The 20,417-nt window shown below is 47.5% G+C and overlaps 2 protein-coding genes across 2 annotated transcripts; both read left to right on the forward strand.

The window, feature by feature from the left end:
- Window positions 1-231: 231 nt before the first annotated feature.
- On the forward strand, window positions 232-3,327 carry LOC123117045 (uncharacterized). Its single transcript, XM_044537897.1, has 2 exons — window positions 232-2,081; window positions 2,191-3,327. The coding sequence occupies exons 1-2, from the start codon at window positions 389-391 to the stop codon at window positions 2,511-2,513; spliced, it is 2,016 nt and encodes a 671-aa protein (XP_044393832.1). The 5' UTR covers window positions 232-388; the 3' UTR covers window positions 2,514-3,327.
- Window positions 3,328-3,507: 180 nt separating this feature from the next.
- LOC123117046 (dolabradiene monooxygenase-like) lies at window positions 3,508-5,833 on the forward strand. The gene is made up of 3 exons (XM_044537898.1): window positions 3,508-3,591; window positions 3,949-4,947; window positions 5,161-5,833. Exons 2-3 carry the CDS (start codon window positions 4,060-4,062, stop codon window positions 5,800-5,802), a joined length of 1,530 nt encoding a protein of 509 aa, XP_044393833.1. The 5' UTR covers window positions 3,508-3,591; window positions 3,949-4,059; the 3' UTR covers window positions 5,803-5,833.
- The last annotated feature ends 14,584 nt before the right edge of the window (window positions 5,834-20,417 follow it).

A 20,417-nucleotide genomic window follows, 5' to 3' on the forward strand; every position in this document is an offset into this window, starting at 1 on the left:
GGGATCCCGACTGGAAGAAAAATTAGACGCCGGCGTTCAAAAAGTGCTTGTCTGAGGTCGCGCGGGGCCGGCTGGAGATGCCCTAATGTTTAGTGATCCCGTTGGAGTTCCCTAAGCTTTGCACCAGTCAAAGCTGAGGTCGTCGTCTGCCACCCATCGCTGCACCACCCACCTTGCTCTACATCAGCATGGCAACATCTCTGACATCTCTACTCCGGCGCGTGGGAAAGTGAACAGACTAATTTACTTCCCGGGATTATATAGATATGCATCCATTTTATTTTATCACTGCCTCCCCCCATCCCCAATTCTACGGAGCACTTTCCCTACTCACACTCACTTTGCTCCCAGAAAACCCCAGCCCGCCCAGAGCGCCACCGGCACCGCAATGTCCAGCGACGACGAGCTCCGCGGCCTCCTGGTACAGGAATCCACCACCGCGATCGTCTCCGGCGCCGATCCCTCCCGCCCCACGGCCCGATCGGCCCACTTCCTTCTCCCCCGCGCGGGGGGCGCTCGCCTCCCTGCTCTGCCATCCCCGCCCCGCAATGCCGGCCCTGTTCTTGGCGACCAGCTCCCTGTCGATTGGACGGCCTGGCCCGGCTCCTCGAAGCTGTGGAGGCGGTGGGTGGCCAGGCTTCGGCCGCGGCATGAGCGCCTCTGGCGGAAGCTTGGGATCTTGGACGCCGTCCTCGCGACCACCGGCTGGGTGCGGCGGGACGAGGGCCTGCTGCTCCAGCTTGCGGGTTTCTGGTCCGGCGAGACCAACACGTTCCTCTTCCCGTGGGGCGAGGCCACGGTGACGCTGGAGGACATGGCCGTGCTCGGGGGCCTGCCCCTGCTGGGCAGGCCTGTGTGGTCGCGGCTCCCGGACGAGCTCCGCGGGGACGTGGACGCGCTCGAAGCCGCCCGGATCGCGCTCAACAGATGCACGAACAAGAAACCCTCGTTTGCCCCGTGGGTTAAGCAATTCGTCGAGCGGCCGACAGGGGAGGTCGTTGCCGCCGGCAGAGGAGAGACCGAGGCGGCCACATTGCTCGAGCACGGGGCGTTTCTGGCCATGTGGTTGACCAGATACGTGCTTCCGGCGCAGCCATTCGACGTGGTCAGACCGGACGTGTTCCCCCTCGCCGCCGGGCTGGCACGCGGCAGGTGCTCGGCCCTCGCACCCGCCGTTCTTGCCAACATCTACAATGACCTCTCCGCACTCAGTCACCACTTAAGCTTGGGCACCAGCCATCAGCCGTTCGTGGCGAGTGCGCCGCTGCACATCCTCCAGCTATGGGTCTGGGAGCGCTTCCCAGAGCTGCGTCCTGAGGCTGAGATACCAAGCACTGCCTCCCACGGCGACGATCCCGGCGTGCCGAGGGCCGCCAAGTGGCACAACATCAGAAACCCGCTTGATCATGGCTACATCCACGCCGTGCTCATGTCCCCGGAGGAGTTCCAATGGAGGCCTTACGGAGGCAGTAGCTTTGCTCTGCCACAAGGCAAAGATGGCAAAGATGGCTGCTGGGTGCTCTGCCATGATGTAGTAACAAGCAAGGAGCTGCAGTCCTTTGCGCAGTGTCTGCTACCTTGCGAGCTCGTCGGCATGCAATGCATCGAGCACTACTGTCCGCACCGCGTCGCAAGGCAGCTCGGCTTCGATCAGGACGTACCCGGGACTATCGCCCGTGCCAATTCATGCCGAAAGACCGCATGGGCGACTTACAGGATGCGGCCTGAAGACGTTTCGTTCTTCGTTCCACGACGTGATCCGGGCATGACGGTTGAATACGCGCAATGGTGGAAGCCTTACTCGTCGGCATGTGCTGTTGCTGTTGCTAATGCTGAAAGGATGAAACAACTTCATGCTGCAGCTATTAGCCCAAGAACGACGAAAGCTGATGGTTATGAGCTTGCTAATAATGTCCAAAGTGATACACCTCCCAGTCAAGGAGCAGTTAATAAAGTAACTCATGTCACTAGTGTTCATGTCTTAGAAGGATCCACTGATGATGAAATGCAGACACACAATGTCACAGAACAGAAAGATCAGAGAGCGAAGGTGGATACAGAAAGCTCTAGTGTTTCGGAAGGTAATGAAATTGCACATGAAAATTTCTCAGACTCATATCTATTGTAGAAGAATTGATGAATCGTCACAGCAAGCTATTGCTAATGCATACTTTTCCTTTTTTTTTGTAGGAAACAATGATGATGCATCTTCTGATGGTGTAGTATACGGAAATAATGTACTGGTCAAGAGAGTAATTTCTACTAAAACACTCTACTATCTTCGACCATTCGAGCGGGTGAAAGGTGCCCAGGTCAGAGATTCAAGAGCCACCAATGCAGGTCAAGTGATTCTCCAACCAGGACGGGAAGTCGGAACAACGGAAATGATTAGAGAGGCGTCTGAAGCACGAGAAGCGGAAAAGGTTGAGTTGGAAACGATAATCGATCGTCTCAAGGAACAAGTTGTCGCGCTAGAGATGCAGTTGCGGGACAGGAGAACTTCTAAAATTTGAGGTATAACTTGTTCGTATAACTTAACATAATATAGCGGTAGCTTGGGTCTTTAGAAGACATCTCGTGATGAAGAGTGCCACAATATGGTGGGCTAGTCTTGCCAGTGAAATGATCTTCATCAGCTAATTATGACTTTGTGAGTGAAGAAACTGCGGCACCTACACCCCATTAGACTCTAATTATATGTTCCTGGCTGCTATTTTCTTATGTTGTGAAATTCAGGGGAATGAATACATTACTGCTAGTTCGTTTGGTAGTATAGATAAACCCTGTGCAATCTTCACATAAAACGATCAATTTAATGAGGAGATGCATATGTGTGTGCTCCTGTTAACTGATGTTTTGGTTTACACAAATCAAGATAATAACTACTTAAACAAACGTTGCTTCACAATGGATGTACCAATGGGCAACTTGTATACCAAATTGTGAAACCGAGAATTCTGTCTGAAGCCAACTGGACTGCTAGAGGTCGAAACCTACCAGGACATGAACTCACTGGATGAATGGAGTCGGCTAAAAAGGATTTAGTAGCAGATTTGGGATGTGGATAGTTGCAAACAGTTTATTGATACATAACTTGTTTTCTTACTAAAGGTTGCCCAGATACAGATTACCTCATCTGCACTATCTTCTCTGGACTCTGGGCATGATTTTTTTTACGGATTACTACTATGTTGTTCTATTAGTACGCCAGGATTATCTTCTTGCTTATCCCCATCACATTTACCACTCAAAGTTGAGGAGCTAGCAAAAGGTACTTTACTATGCAGAGAATACATGGACACAGAAGTGCAGACTGCTCAAAGTTGTTTATGCAGAGAGACAGATCGTCTGAGGTCCGAGAATACTTATCTTCTTTTTCATTGCTATATACTACTCCATAAGCAAAGATATGTAGACCAATGGCGCCAATCAATATTTACTCACCTTAATGTGATTCTTGTCTGGTCATACAATGCGTGCAGACATCCACAACTAGGGACGGTCTTCTAATAGACTTTGCACTCCTCATCGTATTCCGTTGCCATTACAGTGAAAATATTTATCAGGTACCCCCGGCCACCGTCAATACAGGTACACTAGATTATGCTCTCTTTTTTTTTTGAGGAATACACTAGATTATGGTAATTGCGCGATTAGGATCCGGCCATTAGACTAAGAACACAGGCCCTACTAAAGAAAATCAGACGATTGTTGGGCCTCTTAGTATTTGATTTCATAGATTTGAGTTGACAGTGACCATATGGGAAAAAAAAAGGTACGAGGTTTTTTTAAAGAAAAAAAAGGGATTGTGGAAACAAATGTGCCGGGCCGGCCGCCGGCCGCCGGCGACGATAACAAATGAGTCTTTTGTCCATTCCTCAGCAGCATCTGTGTGTCTGTAGTGTACTCCATACGTAGCTGAGCTTACACCTTTGATTCTCACCGCAGCTCGATGCCGGGCCAAAAGTGTACGTACGAATGATTCTCACCGCGCGTATATATTTGAGAAGCCAGCCACTCACATACAGTACATACTGATCGGTCATTCGCGGCAAGAAAATGGAGCAAGTCGTCTACCTCGTACTGGCCATCGGGTCGCTGCTCGTCGTCCTGCTCGCCTGGCGCCGACGCAGGGGCGGCAAGGACAAGCTGCGGCTGCCGCCGGGGCCGTGGACGCTGCCGGTGATCGGCAGCATGCACCACATCGTCGGGGCGCTCCCGCACCGGGCCATGCGCGACCTGGCGCGGCGGCACGGGTGGCCGGTCATGCTGCTCCGGCTCGGCGAGGTGCCCACGCTGGTGGTCTCGTCCCGGGAGGCGGCGCGCGAGGTGATGAAGACCCACGACGCCTCGTTCGCGACGCGGCCGCTGAGCTCCACCGTGCGCGTGCTCACCAAGGGCGGCCGGGACATCGTCTTCGCGCCCTACGGCGACTACTGGCGCCAGATGCGCCGCATCGCCGTCACCGAGCTCCTCACGACGCGCCGCGTCCTCTCCTTCCGTGCCATCCGGGAGGAGGAGGTCGCTGCCATGCTCCGGGCCGTCGCATCCGCCGGGAACGGCGGCGCCGTGGTCGACATGCGCGCGCGGCTGTCCGCGCTCGTGGCCGACAGCACGCTGCGCGTCGTGATTGGCGACCGCTGCAGCGGCCGCGACGTGTTCCTCCGGGAGCTCGAACGCTCCGTCGGGCTCGTCGCGGGGTTCAACCCCGCCGACCTGTGGCCGTCGTCACGGCTCGCCGCCTGGGCTAGCGGCGCCGTCCGCCGCGCCGAGGAGTGCCGTGACACCGTATTCGGGATCCTCGACGGCATTATCGCCGAGCACCAGGAGAGGATGGGCGCCGGTGCCGGCGACGCCGAGGACCTTATCGACGTGCTCCTGAGGATACAGAAGGACGGTGGCCTCCAGTTTCCACTCGACATGGACTGCATCAAAGCCGTAGTATTTGTAAGCAATCTTAATTAATTGTGTTTTTTTCTTTGCTTAAGCTAAACCGACAGAAATTAATTTACAAACCTTAATTCAGTAATATGTAAATCTCACACGACAGGTTCTAACATAATATTAACTGAGTTGCTATAGATAAAATTAAAATGATACTAGCACATGCAGGTAGGAGTAGAGTAGTCATCTTGTGTGTGTGTCCAATTGTGCATGCAGGACATGTTTGGTGCCGGCAGTGAGACGTCGACGACAACACTGGAGTGGATAATGGCGGAACTGGTCAAGAACCCAAAGGTGATGCATCGAGCGACAGCGGAGGTGCGGCGAGCCTTCGAGGCCGGCGGCAAGGTGGTCGAACAGCAGCTCGGCGAGCTCGTCCCGTACCTGCACCTCGTCATCCGGGAGACACTACGGCTGCACACGCCGCTGCCGCTGCTGCTCCCCCGGGAGTGCCGAGAGGAGCCGGCGTGCAGGGTGCTCGGCTACGACGTGCCCAAGGGCACGCAGGTGCTGGTCAACGCCTGGGCGCTGGGCCGCGACGAGCGGTACTGGCCTGATAAGCCTGAGGAGTTTCGTCCGGAGCGCTTCGAGGCGGCCGGCGACGGCGCGGCGGCGGAGGTGGACTTCAGGGGCGTGGACTTCGAGTTCCTGCCGTTTGGTGCAGGTAGGAGGATGTGCCCCGGAATGGCGTTCGGGCTCGCCAACGTGGAGCTCGCGCTCGCCAGCTTGCTGCTACACTTCGACTGGGAAGCGCCCGACGGGTCGCTCGACATGACCGAGGCGTTTGGCATCACCGCGAGGCGGAAGGCCGGCCTCCTGCTCCGCCCCATCATGCGCTTCCGTGTCCCGGGTAACTAGTTGACGCGGCCCGTCGGCCATGCACAATCCAAAGGTGTCCATTAGTTAAAAAAAGTTCATCAACTCCAAAATGTTTGCTGATTCAAAAAATATTTTTCTAAATTAAAACAGACTCGTGAATCTCAATAATTGTCCATCAATTCAAAAAAAAGTTCACCCATTCAAAAAAAGTTCACGAGTTTTCATACTTTTTTCACAGTTTTAAAAATATTCAGGAATTTTGAAAAAGTGTTCGTTAATTCAAAAAATGTTAACAAATTTGTAACAATTTCATATTTTTTAATAATGTAAAAAATGTTCATGATTCCAGAAAGACTTCAAGAAAAAGGTAAAACCAAAAAGAAATGAAATGAAAACTAAAAAGGAAAGAAAAATGGACATGAAAAAAACGAAAATGAAAGAAGAAAAAAAAGAACAAAAATAAAAAAGAACACAAAAAAGAGGGAAAACCCAGTTTGGGAAGGTTCTAGATCGGAAAAAGCTAATGTGTCGGCCCAAAGGGCACGCGCTCGGTCCCTATCTAAAAACCCAACCTTGAGACGTACGCGCCAAATAGGATTCTCCACCAACTCTGGTCAAGAACTTGAAAGGGCTCCCCGCTGAAGGTTAAAAGGTGGGGGCATCAGTTTTGCCCGCGAAACCTTCTAAGTCGGCCTCCTGAGGTGCTTACTGGAGATTTGTTGGTGTTTGATTTGCAGCTCCAATAGCCGAGGTCGAAGCAGAGGAAGAAGATGATCAGAGAAGATTTTGAAGCCAAGTTCATCTTTCCCTGGATCGTCAAATCAAAGATGACACGACCATATCCTTCCACTTCTCATGTACCATCGCTACTGTGGCCTAAGGAAGAGGGGAAAATGACAGCTACTCTAGCCAAATTTGGCTCTCCATGGGCCTTATTGGTAGGAGGCTCCATGCCTGGCTTTCCCTCTCCGCAAGCCTCTGGCATGGAGGAAAACAAAGATCGAAGAGGGTCTCGACGTTGTCTGATAGCGCCGAAGCAAAACTCTAGAACGACATCACATGACGCCACCATGGCAAGTCCTACCACAACTAAACTACCACTACTATGTACAGGAAGATCCTGAGCATAAGCTTCGTGTAGTTGCTCTATTTCATTCCATATACATCCAGTGTGACATGATAAGCTCCCGCTTAAGATGCTTGTCATCTCCTTTTATACTAACGGGGAACACTCATGTGTAGGTGTGTGTTTCTTTGGATAATGCGGATGTTAGAGTAATGCAGATTTTGGAGTAACCAGGACATTCAGATGCTTGTCATTTGATATTTTTTTATGAATGGGCAACAGTTATGTGTATGTGTGTGCTTTCTGAACAAGTAGAATTTTGGGGTTTTGTCAGTTTTGCCACTACTTGTGTTACTCTACTCAATTTTGCCATTAGAAGTTTCAACTACTCAAAAATATTATCCTTTCATTAAGCATTTACTAAAAAAAAGTCATTGAGCATCATTACTGTTTGGTCAAAGACCATTGACCGGCATGCAGTGACCAAAATATCCCCAGACCCCACTTGTCAGTGTTGTCCTATAACATGTGGGTCCTAGTTGTTGGCGCAAAGAAAATTAAATTAGAATAAAAATAACAACACGCGGGGATATGATCACCTACGTATGAAGCTATTTTTGTTTCTAATATCACTCTCTGAGTACTAATAACTAGGACCCACAGGCTAAAGTGAGGTTTAGAGGGAACTTCGACAAGGGGGTCCAAGGGTATTTTGGTCATTTTATCCTGATCAATGGCCTTTCAATGGACGGTAATGGTGTCAAGTGACATTTTTGAGTAGTTGACATTTCTAATGGCAAAATTGAGTAGTGTAGGCAAAACCCCCTATATTTTTTTTACTAACCATGCCATTCAAATAAATGCTTCATATGATTTCTACTTTCTAGACTTGAACTTATTGCCATTGTCTGGTGAAATCAAATGTTGCAAAAGCTATAGGACCTAAACATAGTTTGATGAGTACATGCTTTCCCAAAAATAGGATTTGAAGCACAAAGCGGCTTGTGAAAAGTCATATAAATGCACAATGGATGCTAGATTGTATATTACAGCATAGAGTGAAGTTATGTGACCATGCATTGAACCAATAGGTATTTCTTTCAATTTTTAAAATTCGTTCACAAAATCCAATGTCATTGTTCGCTTAGCCCCCTTTCGAAAACTTCTAGTTTTTTCTCCCGCTTAGCTCCATTTAAAAAAAATGCTAAGATGATACCAGATGCTTTAGCACAAGTGAACGAACACAGCACATGTATTCACTAAATGGATGAAATAAAGCATAACTATACTATGCATCAAACAATGCACTCAATAACCCTGATTGCTACTTCTGAGTTGCGTTGGGATTTTCCCCGAAGAGGAGGGGAGATGCAGTACAGTAGAGATAAGTATTTCTCTCAGTGGGAACCAAGGTTTATCGATCCAGTAGGTGAAAGGACATGCTATGTCCCCATGTGTGGTTTTGGTAATTGATGACATTCTCTATGGACTAATGGTTGCATTGAGTTATATTTGAAGGATTTGTCCATAGGCATTTCTTGAAGTCCATGTATTGGTTTCAAGGAGTTTATGTGTTGACCAAGGTGCTATTAAGGTATTATCCAAAGATTGGTCATGTGAGAGTTGAGCTTATTGCACGGATGTCTTGAAGAAGAAGATTGTGTGATCATTCATGCTTACCTTCAAGGCATCATCCAAATGAAGAGAGTTTGAAAGGTTCAAGGAGTTTATGTTTTGACCAAGGTGCTATTAAGGAATTATCCAAAGATTGGTCATGTGAGAGTTGAGCTTATTGCACACATGTCTTGAAGAAGAAGATTGTGTGATCATTCATGCTTACCTTCAAGGCATCATCCAAATGAAGAGAGTTGGAAAGGTTCAGGTTGATCAAGACTAAGTCAAGAGTGAATCAAGTTGACCAACTCACAAAGCGTAGAAGATGTATCGAGAGGGATCAAGTGATCCCATGGTATGGTAAACATTGTCCATTACACTTTGTGTACTAAACCATGATCTACGTGTGAGTTCTATGTGGGGATAGGTTTGTTTCCATGGGTTTGCATAAAGAGGAAGATATCATACAACCCATGGAGGATGACATCAAGTGGTGATCGTCATCAAGTTTGCGGTGTGCAAGTTCAAGTGGAGCATCACGAAGAGATCATCCTTGAAGCTTGCCATCCATTGTGGTGTCAATGGACTTGTGAAGATGTGCCAAAGAGTGGCTCACCCATAGTGGAGTATGGGGGAGCAATCAACTAGTCTTCACCGAACAAAGGCAATCAAGAAAGGTGGTCCAACTTGAGGGAGTCAAGATCATCATCATCTAGCTCAAGTGGACTTCATGCAAGGCAAAGTTTTTCCCTTGATAGGTTTTCTATTTTACCGGTCTCATGGTGATAGTTTGGAGACCGGGTTATAGGATCGATAGCCATACTATCAAGGAGGGCTCTCAAGTGAGCAGCTTCATCGTATCGCTCGTAGAGAGCTCAAACCATTGCATCCTTGCATCATCTTTCTTGATTCATATTTTTACTTTCTCTTTTTGAGGTTTTAGAGCTTGTGGTTATTTTCATGACAAGCTCTAGTACATCGAAAACGGATTCAATATGCTTCCTCTGTTGCATTTTCGGTGTTGGAGGTTTTACCGGTATTATTCAAGAAAGGATTCTCACCATTTTCTTATGAGACTTTTCTCTTTTGCTTATTATTGTTATTTCTATCAAGATTGTGTTAGCCCATGTCGTTATCTTTCCAACAAACTTGGTTTCGTTGAATTCGGAGTCTGTTTGCAAAAGTTGTGGCAGTTTTGGTGTCCTTAAAAGGTTGCAGCGGTACTACCATGGCTACTTCCGTTCCGGACCAAAATCTCGTATTAAGTCCAGCGGTGGTAGGCACAGATGTATTTTTTTAGTACCACTCGCAAGCAGTAGTACCGCTACCCCTAGCGATAGTACCGTGAGGATGAGCGGTAGTACCGTGAGGACGAGCGGTAGTACCGCTCCGGCGGTTCTACTGGCCTTTTGCCTCTTCGATGTTGTTTTTCAAAGGGCTTCCACCGCCCTAGCGGTAGTACCGCTTTGTGCTGGCTGTGAGCATAACAATTGGATTTTCCCCCACCTATAAAAGGGGGTCTTCTTCCCCAATGAACCTTATCCTTTGAGCTCGTGTTCTTCCCCCATTGTTGACCTTCTTCGAGCTTGCTATCTCTCAATCCCTCCATGGATTCTTGCTTGTTTTTGGGGAAAAGAGAGAGAGGAGTTCTAAATCCACATTTCCACCTATCACTTTCTCCTCTATGTGAGGGGAACCCCTTGGATCTAGATCTTGGAGTTCTTGGTGTTCTTCTTCTTGGTCTTCCTCTCACTTTTCTCCCTAGCATTAGTTGCTTTGGTGGGATTTGGGAGAGAAGGACTTGGGCACTCCGTGTGCCCTTGCCATTGCATTTGGTGCATCGGTTTGAGTTCTCCATGGTGATATGTGGAAGTTACAAGTTGAGAAGCTTATTGCTCTTGGGTGCTTGGTACCCGTGAGCTTGTTCCTCTTGGGTGCTTGGGCGCCCTAGATGGTTGGTGGTGTTCGGAGCTCAATCATTGTGGTGTAAAGCTCCGGGCAAGCGTCAGGGTCTCCAATTAGGTTGTGGACATCACCCCGAGCAATTTGACGGGTTCTGATGACCGCCCCCAAGGGCTACCAAAGTGTACGGGTTCGGTGACCGCCCCCAAGGGTTGCCATTTGTACGGGTTCAGTAACCGCCCTCAAGGGTACCTTAGTGAAATCACAGCATCTTGCATTGTGCGAGGGCGTGAGGAGTATTGTGACTCCACACCACTCCAAACAGAGATTAGCATCCGCAAGGGTGTGAAATTCGGGATACATCATCGTCTCTGCGTGCCTCGGCTATCTCTTACCCGAGCCCTTTACTTATGCACTTTACTTTGTGATGGCTATATTGTTTCTTGTCATATATCTTGCTATCAATTAGTTGTTTATCTTGCTTAGAATAAGTTGTTGATGCACATAGGTTAACCTAGTTTTTGTAGGTTTTGTGCTTGACAAATTAACCGCTAGGTTTATTCCACATTTGTTCAAGGCTAAACTATAATTATTTTAAAGAGCCTATTAACCTCCCCCTCTAGGGAACATCCTCGATCTTTCAATTGGTATCAGAGCCTCGTCTCTCTTTGATAGGCTTAACCGCCTAGAGAATAAAGATGTCGACTAGGGTATTAGGATTCTCTGACACTCTTAGTTTTGATGGCACAAAGTTTGATGTTTGGGTTATTCACATGCTTAATCATCTTCGGGCCATTGACCTGTGTTTAGAGCGAATTGTAGATATGGGTTTTTCTCCTCCGAAGGATCCTCAAAGATTATCTATTGAGGATGAGAAAAACTCTTATCTCAATGCTCAAGCTTCTAATGTGCTTTTTGATGCTTTGAGCAATGTAGTTATATTTCAACTCATGCCGTTTCGGGATGCTCATGAGTTGTGGACAAAGCTTAAAGATAAATATGGTGTGTCCAAGATTTGCAAGGATAATTTTCCTCCCTCCACCTTCGGTCATATAGTGTTCTCAACTTCTTCTACTTCACCAACATGTGGTTTGCCACAAGGTAATGACACGGTGAGTAGTGGCGTTCATTGCAATGATCATAGTGGGCTTATTGTTGATTATCCTTCATCACTTTATTATTGCAATGCTTCATCTTTGGACCTTAGCACTTTGAGCACCCCAAATGTTTCACATGCTTGTGTTGAGAGTCCGTGCATATCATTTAGAAATTGATTGACTACTCATGATGATATGCTTGTTATATCTTGTTGCCATGATAAAAATGCATGTATTTCCTCGAGTTGTTTTACTAACAATGTAGAGGAAACTCAACACTCCATGGAACAAGATGTGGTCTTAAATGGTGCTTCAAGGGATCCTACATCATCATCTATTACTTTTTGCCTTATGGCTAAGGCTTCAATGGTATCTCCTACTTTGAACCCCAATATGTCTCTTGATGATGATGTTAATGCTAATGATGATGAGGATGAGGATGAAGAGAATGATAATGTTGCTTCCTTAAAAATTAAGGGAGAAATGAATTTTAAAGCTCTTCATAATAATAAAATTGTTCGTTCCAACTTCATGGAAATCATGTCTATTGCCATTAAGGGTAAGAAATACATTGAGGAGTTGGAATCTCATCTCGAGGAGCATGAAGTCACCATTGATAAAATGGAAGGTCATGAGCGTGATTATGCTAATGAGATCACAGACCTCTCTCAAGCTCTTGAACTTGAACAAACTACCAAGGAATCTCATGATAGAGCACTTGAGGTGGCCAATGATTTCAAAACTAAAAATGCTAAGCTTGAAGTTGCTGATGCTAAACTCCTTGAGGATTTTGAGCACCTCGAAAATGGCTCAAGGGTCATCAAGGGTGAGCTCATCAAACTCAACGAGTCTCATGCTCAACTTGAAGCTTCTTTTAAAAACATCGACTTTATTAATTGGAGATAATAGTTACATCATCTGTCAAAAGAGGTACACTATTTCCCATGGGCTCCTTAATCTAGTCGCTAGTCATGGAACATTTAGCTAATCTAGTGAGCTCATGGGCTACTTTGTTCGCTTCTCTATTACAGTTCTCAAACCTATTAATCGGAAAGTCACAAGCTAGAAAAAAATCCTCAAAAATCCGGTCCTGCGGATGACCTCCGTTCTTCATCGTGTCAATTACTTCCATATTGTCAGAATTAATAATAATGCGATTGCACCTTGGCTTATGAGCCAGATATAAACCAAACCTAAGTGCCAGTGCTTCCGGTGTCAGAGCATCCAGACAACTCTTGATCTTGTCGTTTCCACCTATAATGAAGTTTCCTCTATCATCCCTAATAACATCCCCCGTTCTGCCCCTTAGTTGGTCATGGTCAAAAGAAGCATTCACATTCAATTTAACAAAATCAATGGGAGGTTTGCTCCATCCTTCACTCTTCCTTTTTGCCTTTGGTGAATAGGCCTTTACATAACTTGATGCTATAGCCCGAATCCCCATTGAGGTTTTTGACGCCTCTTGTACCTTCCCCTCATGAATAAACTAATGTCTATTCCACCATAAGTACCACGCAGTAATTGCTATCAGCTCTCATGTATTCTGGGAACCTAAAAAAAGCCTATTCATGTTCAGGCATAAGAAGTAATACTTCCAAGACCGCTTCTCCTGCATGATCCACCCCACAGACTTTTTTAACCACTTCATACAGTCCCAAGTTTCCCCACACTTCTTTTGCCTTCTGGCACAAAACAACACATGTTTAGTATCCTCTGGTCCATTCAGACATGCTGAGCAGATGGGCGAAGTTTTTATATGTCTACTCGCGAGCGTCACACGACATGGTAAAGTCTCGTGAAGTGTACGCCATACAAAAATCTTGACTTTTTCCGGACAAGCTAATTTCCATATCTTTCCCCAAATAGGGTTGGCCTTACTTCTACCCATGCCATTTGCATACTCCAATTTTCTCCCATGTTGTTTATACCATTCTTCCAAATAAGCTGATCGTACATTGAATAGGTCGTTCTTTGTGTAGCTCCAAGCAATAAAATCCTACATATTATTCATTGGTAGAGGAATTTCCAGGACTCTTTGAGCATCAACTGTCCACAGAGTTGTCTCACCAACTCCTCATCCCAACAATTCATCACCGGATCAATAAGGTTTGAAACTTTTGTCAGGATATTCCCTCTTCTAGGTGTAATGATTCTCCTATTCGCACAATTAGGGATCCATGCATCTCTCCATATATCAATATTTTATCCATTACCAACCCTCCATATATAGCCATTCCTGAGAGATTCCACTCCCGCCATAATACTTTGCCAAGTAAAAGAGGAACCCTTCTTCAAACTTGTATTCATGAAATCACCATCGGGGAAATATTTGGCTCTTAATATTGTGGCGCATAATGATTCAGGACTATCCAGGAGACACCGGGCTTGTTTGGCTAACAAGGCCAGATTAAAACAGTGTATATCCCTGAATACCATTCCTCCTTGGTCTTTTGGAACACACATCTTCCACCATGCCATCCAGTGCATCTTTTTCTGGTTGTCCTCGTCACCCCACTAGAAATGCAACATAGCGTCAATCATTCCTTTGCAAAAAAATTAGGAATTTTAAAGACGGACATAGCATATGTTGGGATAGCTTGAACGACAGATTTAAGCAAAATGTCCTTTCCCTACAGATAGCAACTTTTCCTTCCACCCACTAATCTTCATAATAATATGATCTATTAAAAACTGAAAGCAGTCGCTTTTGTCCATGCCCACATTAGCAGGTAGTCCCAAATATTTATCATTTAGTGCCTCGGTTATAATATTCAAGATAGTACAAATTTGTACTCTGTCTTCCACTACTGTATTTGGGCTAAAAAATATGTTGGATTTGTCGACACTCACCCTTTGACCCGAGGCGACATAGTAAGAATCTAGAATTGCTTTCAAAGCCTCTACATTCATAGCATTTTCTTGCACGAGGATCAAAGAATCATCCGCAAAAAGAAGATTAGAGACTGCTAGGGCGTCTCTACTAACTTTTATGCCTGTGATATTCCCTATCTCCTCCGCCTTATCTAATAGGGCGATTAAGCCCTCCATACATAGCAAGAACAAATAGGGGGAGAGAGGGTCCCCCTGTCGTAGGCCTCTAGTGGGTTTGAAACTGTCAGTCTCTTCATCATTAAAGCGAACCCTATACTCCACAGAAGACACACATTGCATAATCAAATTTACCCAATTATCCTTAAAACCCAGCTTTAACAAAATAGCTTTTAAAAAAGACCATTCCACTCTATCATAGGCTTTGTGCATATCCAGTTTGATGGCACATAAACCTTCCTTACCTGCTCTTTTATTTTTTATTGTATGGAAACATTCATATGCTACTAGAATATTACCAGTGATCATTCTCCCAGGAACAAAGGCACTTTGAGTTGGGCTGATTATATATGATAGAATTGTTTTCAAGCGCACTGCAATCATTTTTGAGATAACCATATATACCACATTGCATAAACTAATAAGTCTAAATTCAGTAACCTTCTCCGGAGAGTGAACTTTTGGGATCATAACAATTGCAATATCATTCCATCGTGCCGGTACTGAACAATTATTCACCGCATGGAGGACCTCTTTTGTTAGATCTTCTCCCAACATAGCACAGAATATTTTGTAAAAAATAGCATGAAGACCATCTGGACCCGGCGCTTTTAAATCACCAATATCGAATAAATATTTTCTCACCTCCTCTTCTGTATATGGTTCCATCAGGATGCTATTAATCTCATCTGTCACCTTCCTTTTGACACGAGAGAGCACCACCGGATCTGGTTGAGAGACTTATGATGTGAACAAATTTGAAAAATACCCTCTAATATAGTCCTTCATCTCAGTACCTTGCACCCAGATTCCATTGTCCCCCAACAATTTTTTAATTTGATTTCTTTTCTTTCTCACTGTTGCCGCATTATGGAAAAATGAGGTGTTATGATTGTCGGTGTCAAAACCGGCGGATCTCGGGTAGGGGGTCCTGAACTGTGCGTCTAAGGCTAACGGTAACAGGAGACTGGGGACACGATGTTTACCCAGGTTCGGGCCCTCTCGATGGAGGTAATACCCTACTTCCTGCTTAATTGATCTTGATGATATGAGTATTACAAGAGTTGATCTACCACGAGATCGTAGAGGCTAAACCCTAGAAGCTTGCCTATGATTATGATTGTCCTTGTCCTACGGACTAAACCCTCCGGTTTATATAGACACTGGAGGGGGCTAGGGTTACACAGAGTTAGTTACAGAGAAGGAGATCTATCATCCGTATCGCCAAGCTTGCCTTCCACACGAAGGAGAGTCCCATCCGGACACGGGACGAAGTCTTCAATCTTGTATCTTCATAGTCCAACAGTCCGGCCAAAGAATACAGTCCGGCTGTCCGGATACCCCCTTATCCAGGACTCCCTCAGTATCCCCTGAACCAGGCTTCAATGATGACGAGTCCGGCATGCAGATTGTCTTCGGCATTGCAAGGCGGGTTCCATCTCCGAATACTTCAAAGTAATCTTCAAACACTTAAATTGTGTCCGGCTCTGCAAGAAAAAATTCCACATACCACCATAGAGAGAATAATATTTCACAAATCTAAACTGCTGACAACTCTTCACAGCACGCCATGATCCGGTCATTATTCGAACCATTTTTCACAACCAGCTCCCGCACACATCGCGAGGCGGTTTCTTTGGCACATCTTGTCAAAGCATAGATCGTGTCCCCTTATCGCGGGATCCTCATCAATACGGGCATGGGTAACCCCACCGCGCCATCAATCGTGGCACTTGGAAAATGAATGTTTTCGAGAGGCAAGTGGGGAGGAGCACATTTTTTACTGCCTTTATAAAGGGATAAGGATCTCCCGTTTTCACCCTCGCCTTCTTCTTCCTTTGCTCATCCGTTCTCACATTCTCGAGCCCGAGTGCCCAAGTTCTCACCTTCTCCGTAGGACCGTAGCATGTCCAGAGCGGGAGGCAAGTGTATGGCCTCCTCTATCACAGAGGAGGACATTACCAAGCTTCGGGCGGTCGGATACCTGGCCGCAAACATCACGCACAGGCTTCCGGCGGAGGGACAGATCACCCCCACCCCAAAGTCTCGGGAGAGAGTAGTATTTATCCCTCATTTTGTCCGCGGACTAGGATTTCCACTTCACCCATTCGTCCGCGGGCTCATGCATTACTACGGGCTAGATTTTCACGATCTAGCCCCAAATTTCATCCTCAACATCTCGGCGTTCATCATCGTGTGCGAGGCCTTCCTCCGCATCAAGCCCCACTTCGGCCTGTGGCTGCAAACCTTCTGCATGAAGCCGAAGATCGTGAGCGGCCAACAAGAGGAGTTCGGAGGTGCCATGGTGGGCAGAATGCCCAACGTTACATGGCTTGACGGCTCCTTTGTGGAGACCGTGAAAGGGTGGCAATCAGGGTGGTTCTACATCACCGAGCCGCGCGATGCCAACTGGGTGACGGCCCCCAAGTTCCGATCTGGCATCCCCATGTGGCTCACCTCTTGGGAAAAGAAGGGCCTGGCCTGGGGCGAACCTGTGGAGCTGACCGGACTCGAGTCCTGTATTAAAAGTATGAGGGACAAGGAGATCAAGCTTTTCAACGTGGTCCAGGTTATGCTCGTCCGCCGGATTCTCCCGTGTCAAAGACATGCATTCAATATGTGGGAGTTCGATCCGGCCGAACACCATATGCTACATGAGCTCTTCGACACGACGCATAAGGACGTCTGGAAGGTGCTGTTCAAGACTGGCGAAGTTCCTCCTCCCATTTCCAAGGACCGCGGTATTAGCGCTAAGCGCCTCACCAATCCGGTAAGTCCTCTAATTATCACAAGATCTACCTTTCCTAGTATATTCGTGGGAGGATTCTTAAGTCACCATACTGACAAAACAGGATTACATGAAGACGGCGGAGTGGATCAATTGTCCGGCTCCGCTGCCTGAAGACCCAGCGACCGCACTCCTGACGGAGATGCTGGTTCCGGCGCCTTATAAGGTGCCGGATAAGAAGGCCAAAAAGAAGGCCACGGGGACCAGGAAGGGCCTCTGGCGCAAGGTTGCATCAGACGCCTCATCGAAAGATGATGAGGCGCACTCCTCCCATGAAGGGGAGGAGAGAAAGAGAAAGGCCGCACAAACCGAGGGGGCCGATGGGTCCAAGAAGGCGGCCATGGGAACCCGAAAAGGTCTCCGGCGCAGGGCCGTGATAGACTCGTCATCCGAGGATGACGAGGCAGATTCCCCCCATGGAGACATGGGGAAACATGAGGAAATGCCCCCCTCCCCACACTGGGGAGGAGAAGAAAAGGAAGGCCTCCCCGTCGGGGAGGTTGGGACACCGAAGAAGGGAAAGACGTCCCTTCCGGATCACTCCACTACCGCCACCTACAGCGAGGAGGAGTGGCTGCCCAGGGGCAAGCCCCGGGCGAGGTCGTAAGTATCCGCACTCTATAATACTTTTCACGCGACTTTGACTTCATAGTTTGTAATAACGCCGAACACGTATATGCAATCCGGCCGGGTCCAATCTAGGGGTATCTTCTTCGGAGGGGTCTCTGAGCGAGTCGGAGATGAATTCACTCCCGACGGCCACCTCCCCATGACCTGCGGATGACACCGAGGTGTTGTCCCAAAGGATACCAGAGCAGGGGGCGACGGTTCCGGAGACGCCCCATGGAAAAATCCCGGATGCCGGGCACATGGGGGGTAAGACCCCCATGGATTATGCTGACGGGAGCCACAACAAGTCTGGCTCCCTGCCAGTTACTGCGCTGGAGCCTCCAAATGCTCCGGATTTAGTAGGCAGCCCCTCGCGAAGGAGGGTGAGCCGGCTGTGCCGATGACCTCCGCCCAGCCGGAGGCATCGGGTAATTTGTTGGAAGTGCTTCGAGGCGCTTCCCTTGATGATGAGCACAGTACTCTTATGAGTGCGGTGATTGAGAAGGTTCAGTTCGCCAAGATCGGATTGACCGAAGCCTGCACCAGCCTACTAACAGGCTTTGAGGTAAGTAATGAAAAAGTGTGAGAAAATATCACCCAATAGACAGTAGCCCGTGATACTCTGTTTGGTGTTCGTAAAGAAAAGCCAAACGGAGGGTCAACTAAAAACCATAGGAATCTGATATTACTTGTCTATGTTAACAAATAGGCATTGCTACTGACCGCCGTTGCGCGCACAGCTGAGGTCGCCGGACTCAGGCGGGACCTGGGGCAGGCCGAAGAAGAGCTCGGCCTCGTGAGGAGGCAGCTTGATGATAACAAAGGTAAATGATACCCCATCCGTGTGTCATGTAGAGGAGAAAAATAGGTGATGCTAACAAAAAGCATCATGATTTTTAACAGGGGCCACGACCGAAGTGGCATCCCTAAAGAAAGCGCTGTCCGAGGCCGAAGCCAAGGCGGCCACGGAGCGCACCGAGCGTGAAAAGCAAGATGCTCGGGTGGGAGAGGTGCAGCAAGAGCTCCAGGAGCTCGGCAAGAAGTTCGAGTCCTTGGAGCATGACTTCAAGAGCAGGAGTATGAGCTTGCGAAGGCCCTCCAGAGTCCGACAGACGCCAAGGCCGAAGCCCAAAAGGCCCTCCAGGAAATCCAGGCGGCCAAAAAGATAGCGGAGGGTAAGGCATTCTTTATGCAAAGCAAGAATGTGGAGGAGATATTTCTTTTGCTTACACAAACTCGGAGCTCTCCAGGGGCGTTCGCAGATTTGCCACGCAGCATTTCGGATGCCACGGAGTTCTATCGTGCTGAAGAGGGGAGCTCAACGGAGAAGCTGTTCTAGTCCCAATATACTGGAGCCAAACACCCAATGCCTCTAAGCGACCAACTGAAGCAATTGGTCAAACTCCACAAGGCGGCCGAACTGGCCATGAAGGACCTCATAGTCCGGATGTGGCCTGGCGAGCCCGTGCCCGATAGTTACTTTGGCCTTATAAAGCGGATGGTGCATGCCTGTCCATGGCTTGAAGTTATTAAGCAGTCCGTTTGTATTGAGGGTGCCCGCCGGGCCTTTGCCCGCGCGAAGATGCATTTGGCCAAGCTGGATGCTGAGAAGATCGTGAAGGATGGACCCGCGGAGGGTAAGGAGTATCGCTACCCCAAAAAATATTATGATGGCGTTATGAAAGCGCTCGCCTTGTAAACATAATCTTTGAGTGAATGTACTCATGTCGTTTTTTTGTAATATGAAAACGAGTTGGTTTGCGCTAAATACCGCTTTGTTGATTTAAAATATTACCTTCTATGTGGCCGTTCATAAAATTCTGAAAGTAGGCTAGTCGTCGGCTTCCGCCCCCATGTAACTGGTACTGGGGTGTTCGTGGAAAACCCAAACACTCTTTATCAAAAAATTTGGTCCATTAAGGAGGTGTTTAGCGCAGCGAACAAGGCAATCGAACTATGCGGCTTTATAACTCTCACTTGGCCATAGAAGTCTATAATTTTAAATTTCGGCGAAGCCCCTAGAATTCGGAAGGCCGAACTGGGACGCTATGCATGCCTAAATCGGACAAGGCCGATTCCTCGCCTTAAGCGGAAAAAATGGTTAAGGATTTAGTACGTCTCAAACAGCGACCAGCTCTCGCCGCATCATGACGGTCAGTTTTTGGCTTTCTCTACTAAGGTGCTCGTTCGGAAGAACCGGGACACAATAGTTCTCCCTGCGCTACCTTAGCCGATGTAACGGAACGTAAGGTACCAAAACAAGGGAGCTGGGCTAACCCAACTATTGACCCAAGACATGATTCAGAGTTGATGCATATAATGCTATAAGTTCGGGGTGCCGCACTGTCGAAAGTGTTTGGACTTTTCTTGCCATGTTATGGGGCTCAAAACAAAAAAGCCCCTGGCAAACTGATCGTACCAAAGTGTACGGGTGCAATATTAAATAAATATTCAAGGGAAAATATGAAGATAGTAGTAAGAAGCTGACGCTGTATACTATTTCCCATTGTTATCTGGAAAATACGTCCAG

This window comes from Triticum aestivum, chromosome 5B, assembly GCF_018294505.1.
Source record: "Triticum aestivum cultivar Chinese Spring chromosome 5B, IWGSC CS RefSeq v2.1, whole genome shotgun sequence".
NCBI lineage: Eukaryota > Viridiplantae > Streptophyta > Magnoliopsida > Poales > Poaceae > Triticum > Triticum aestivum.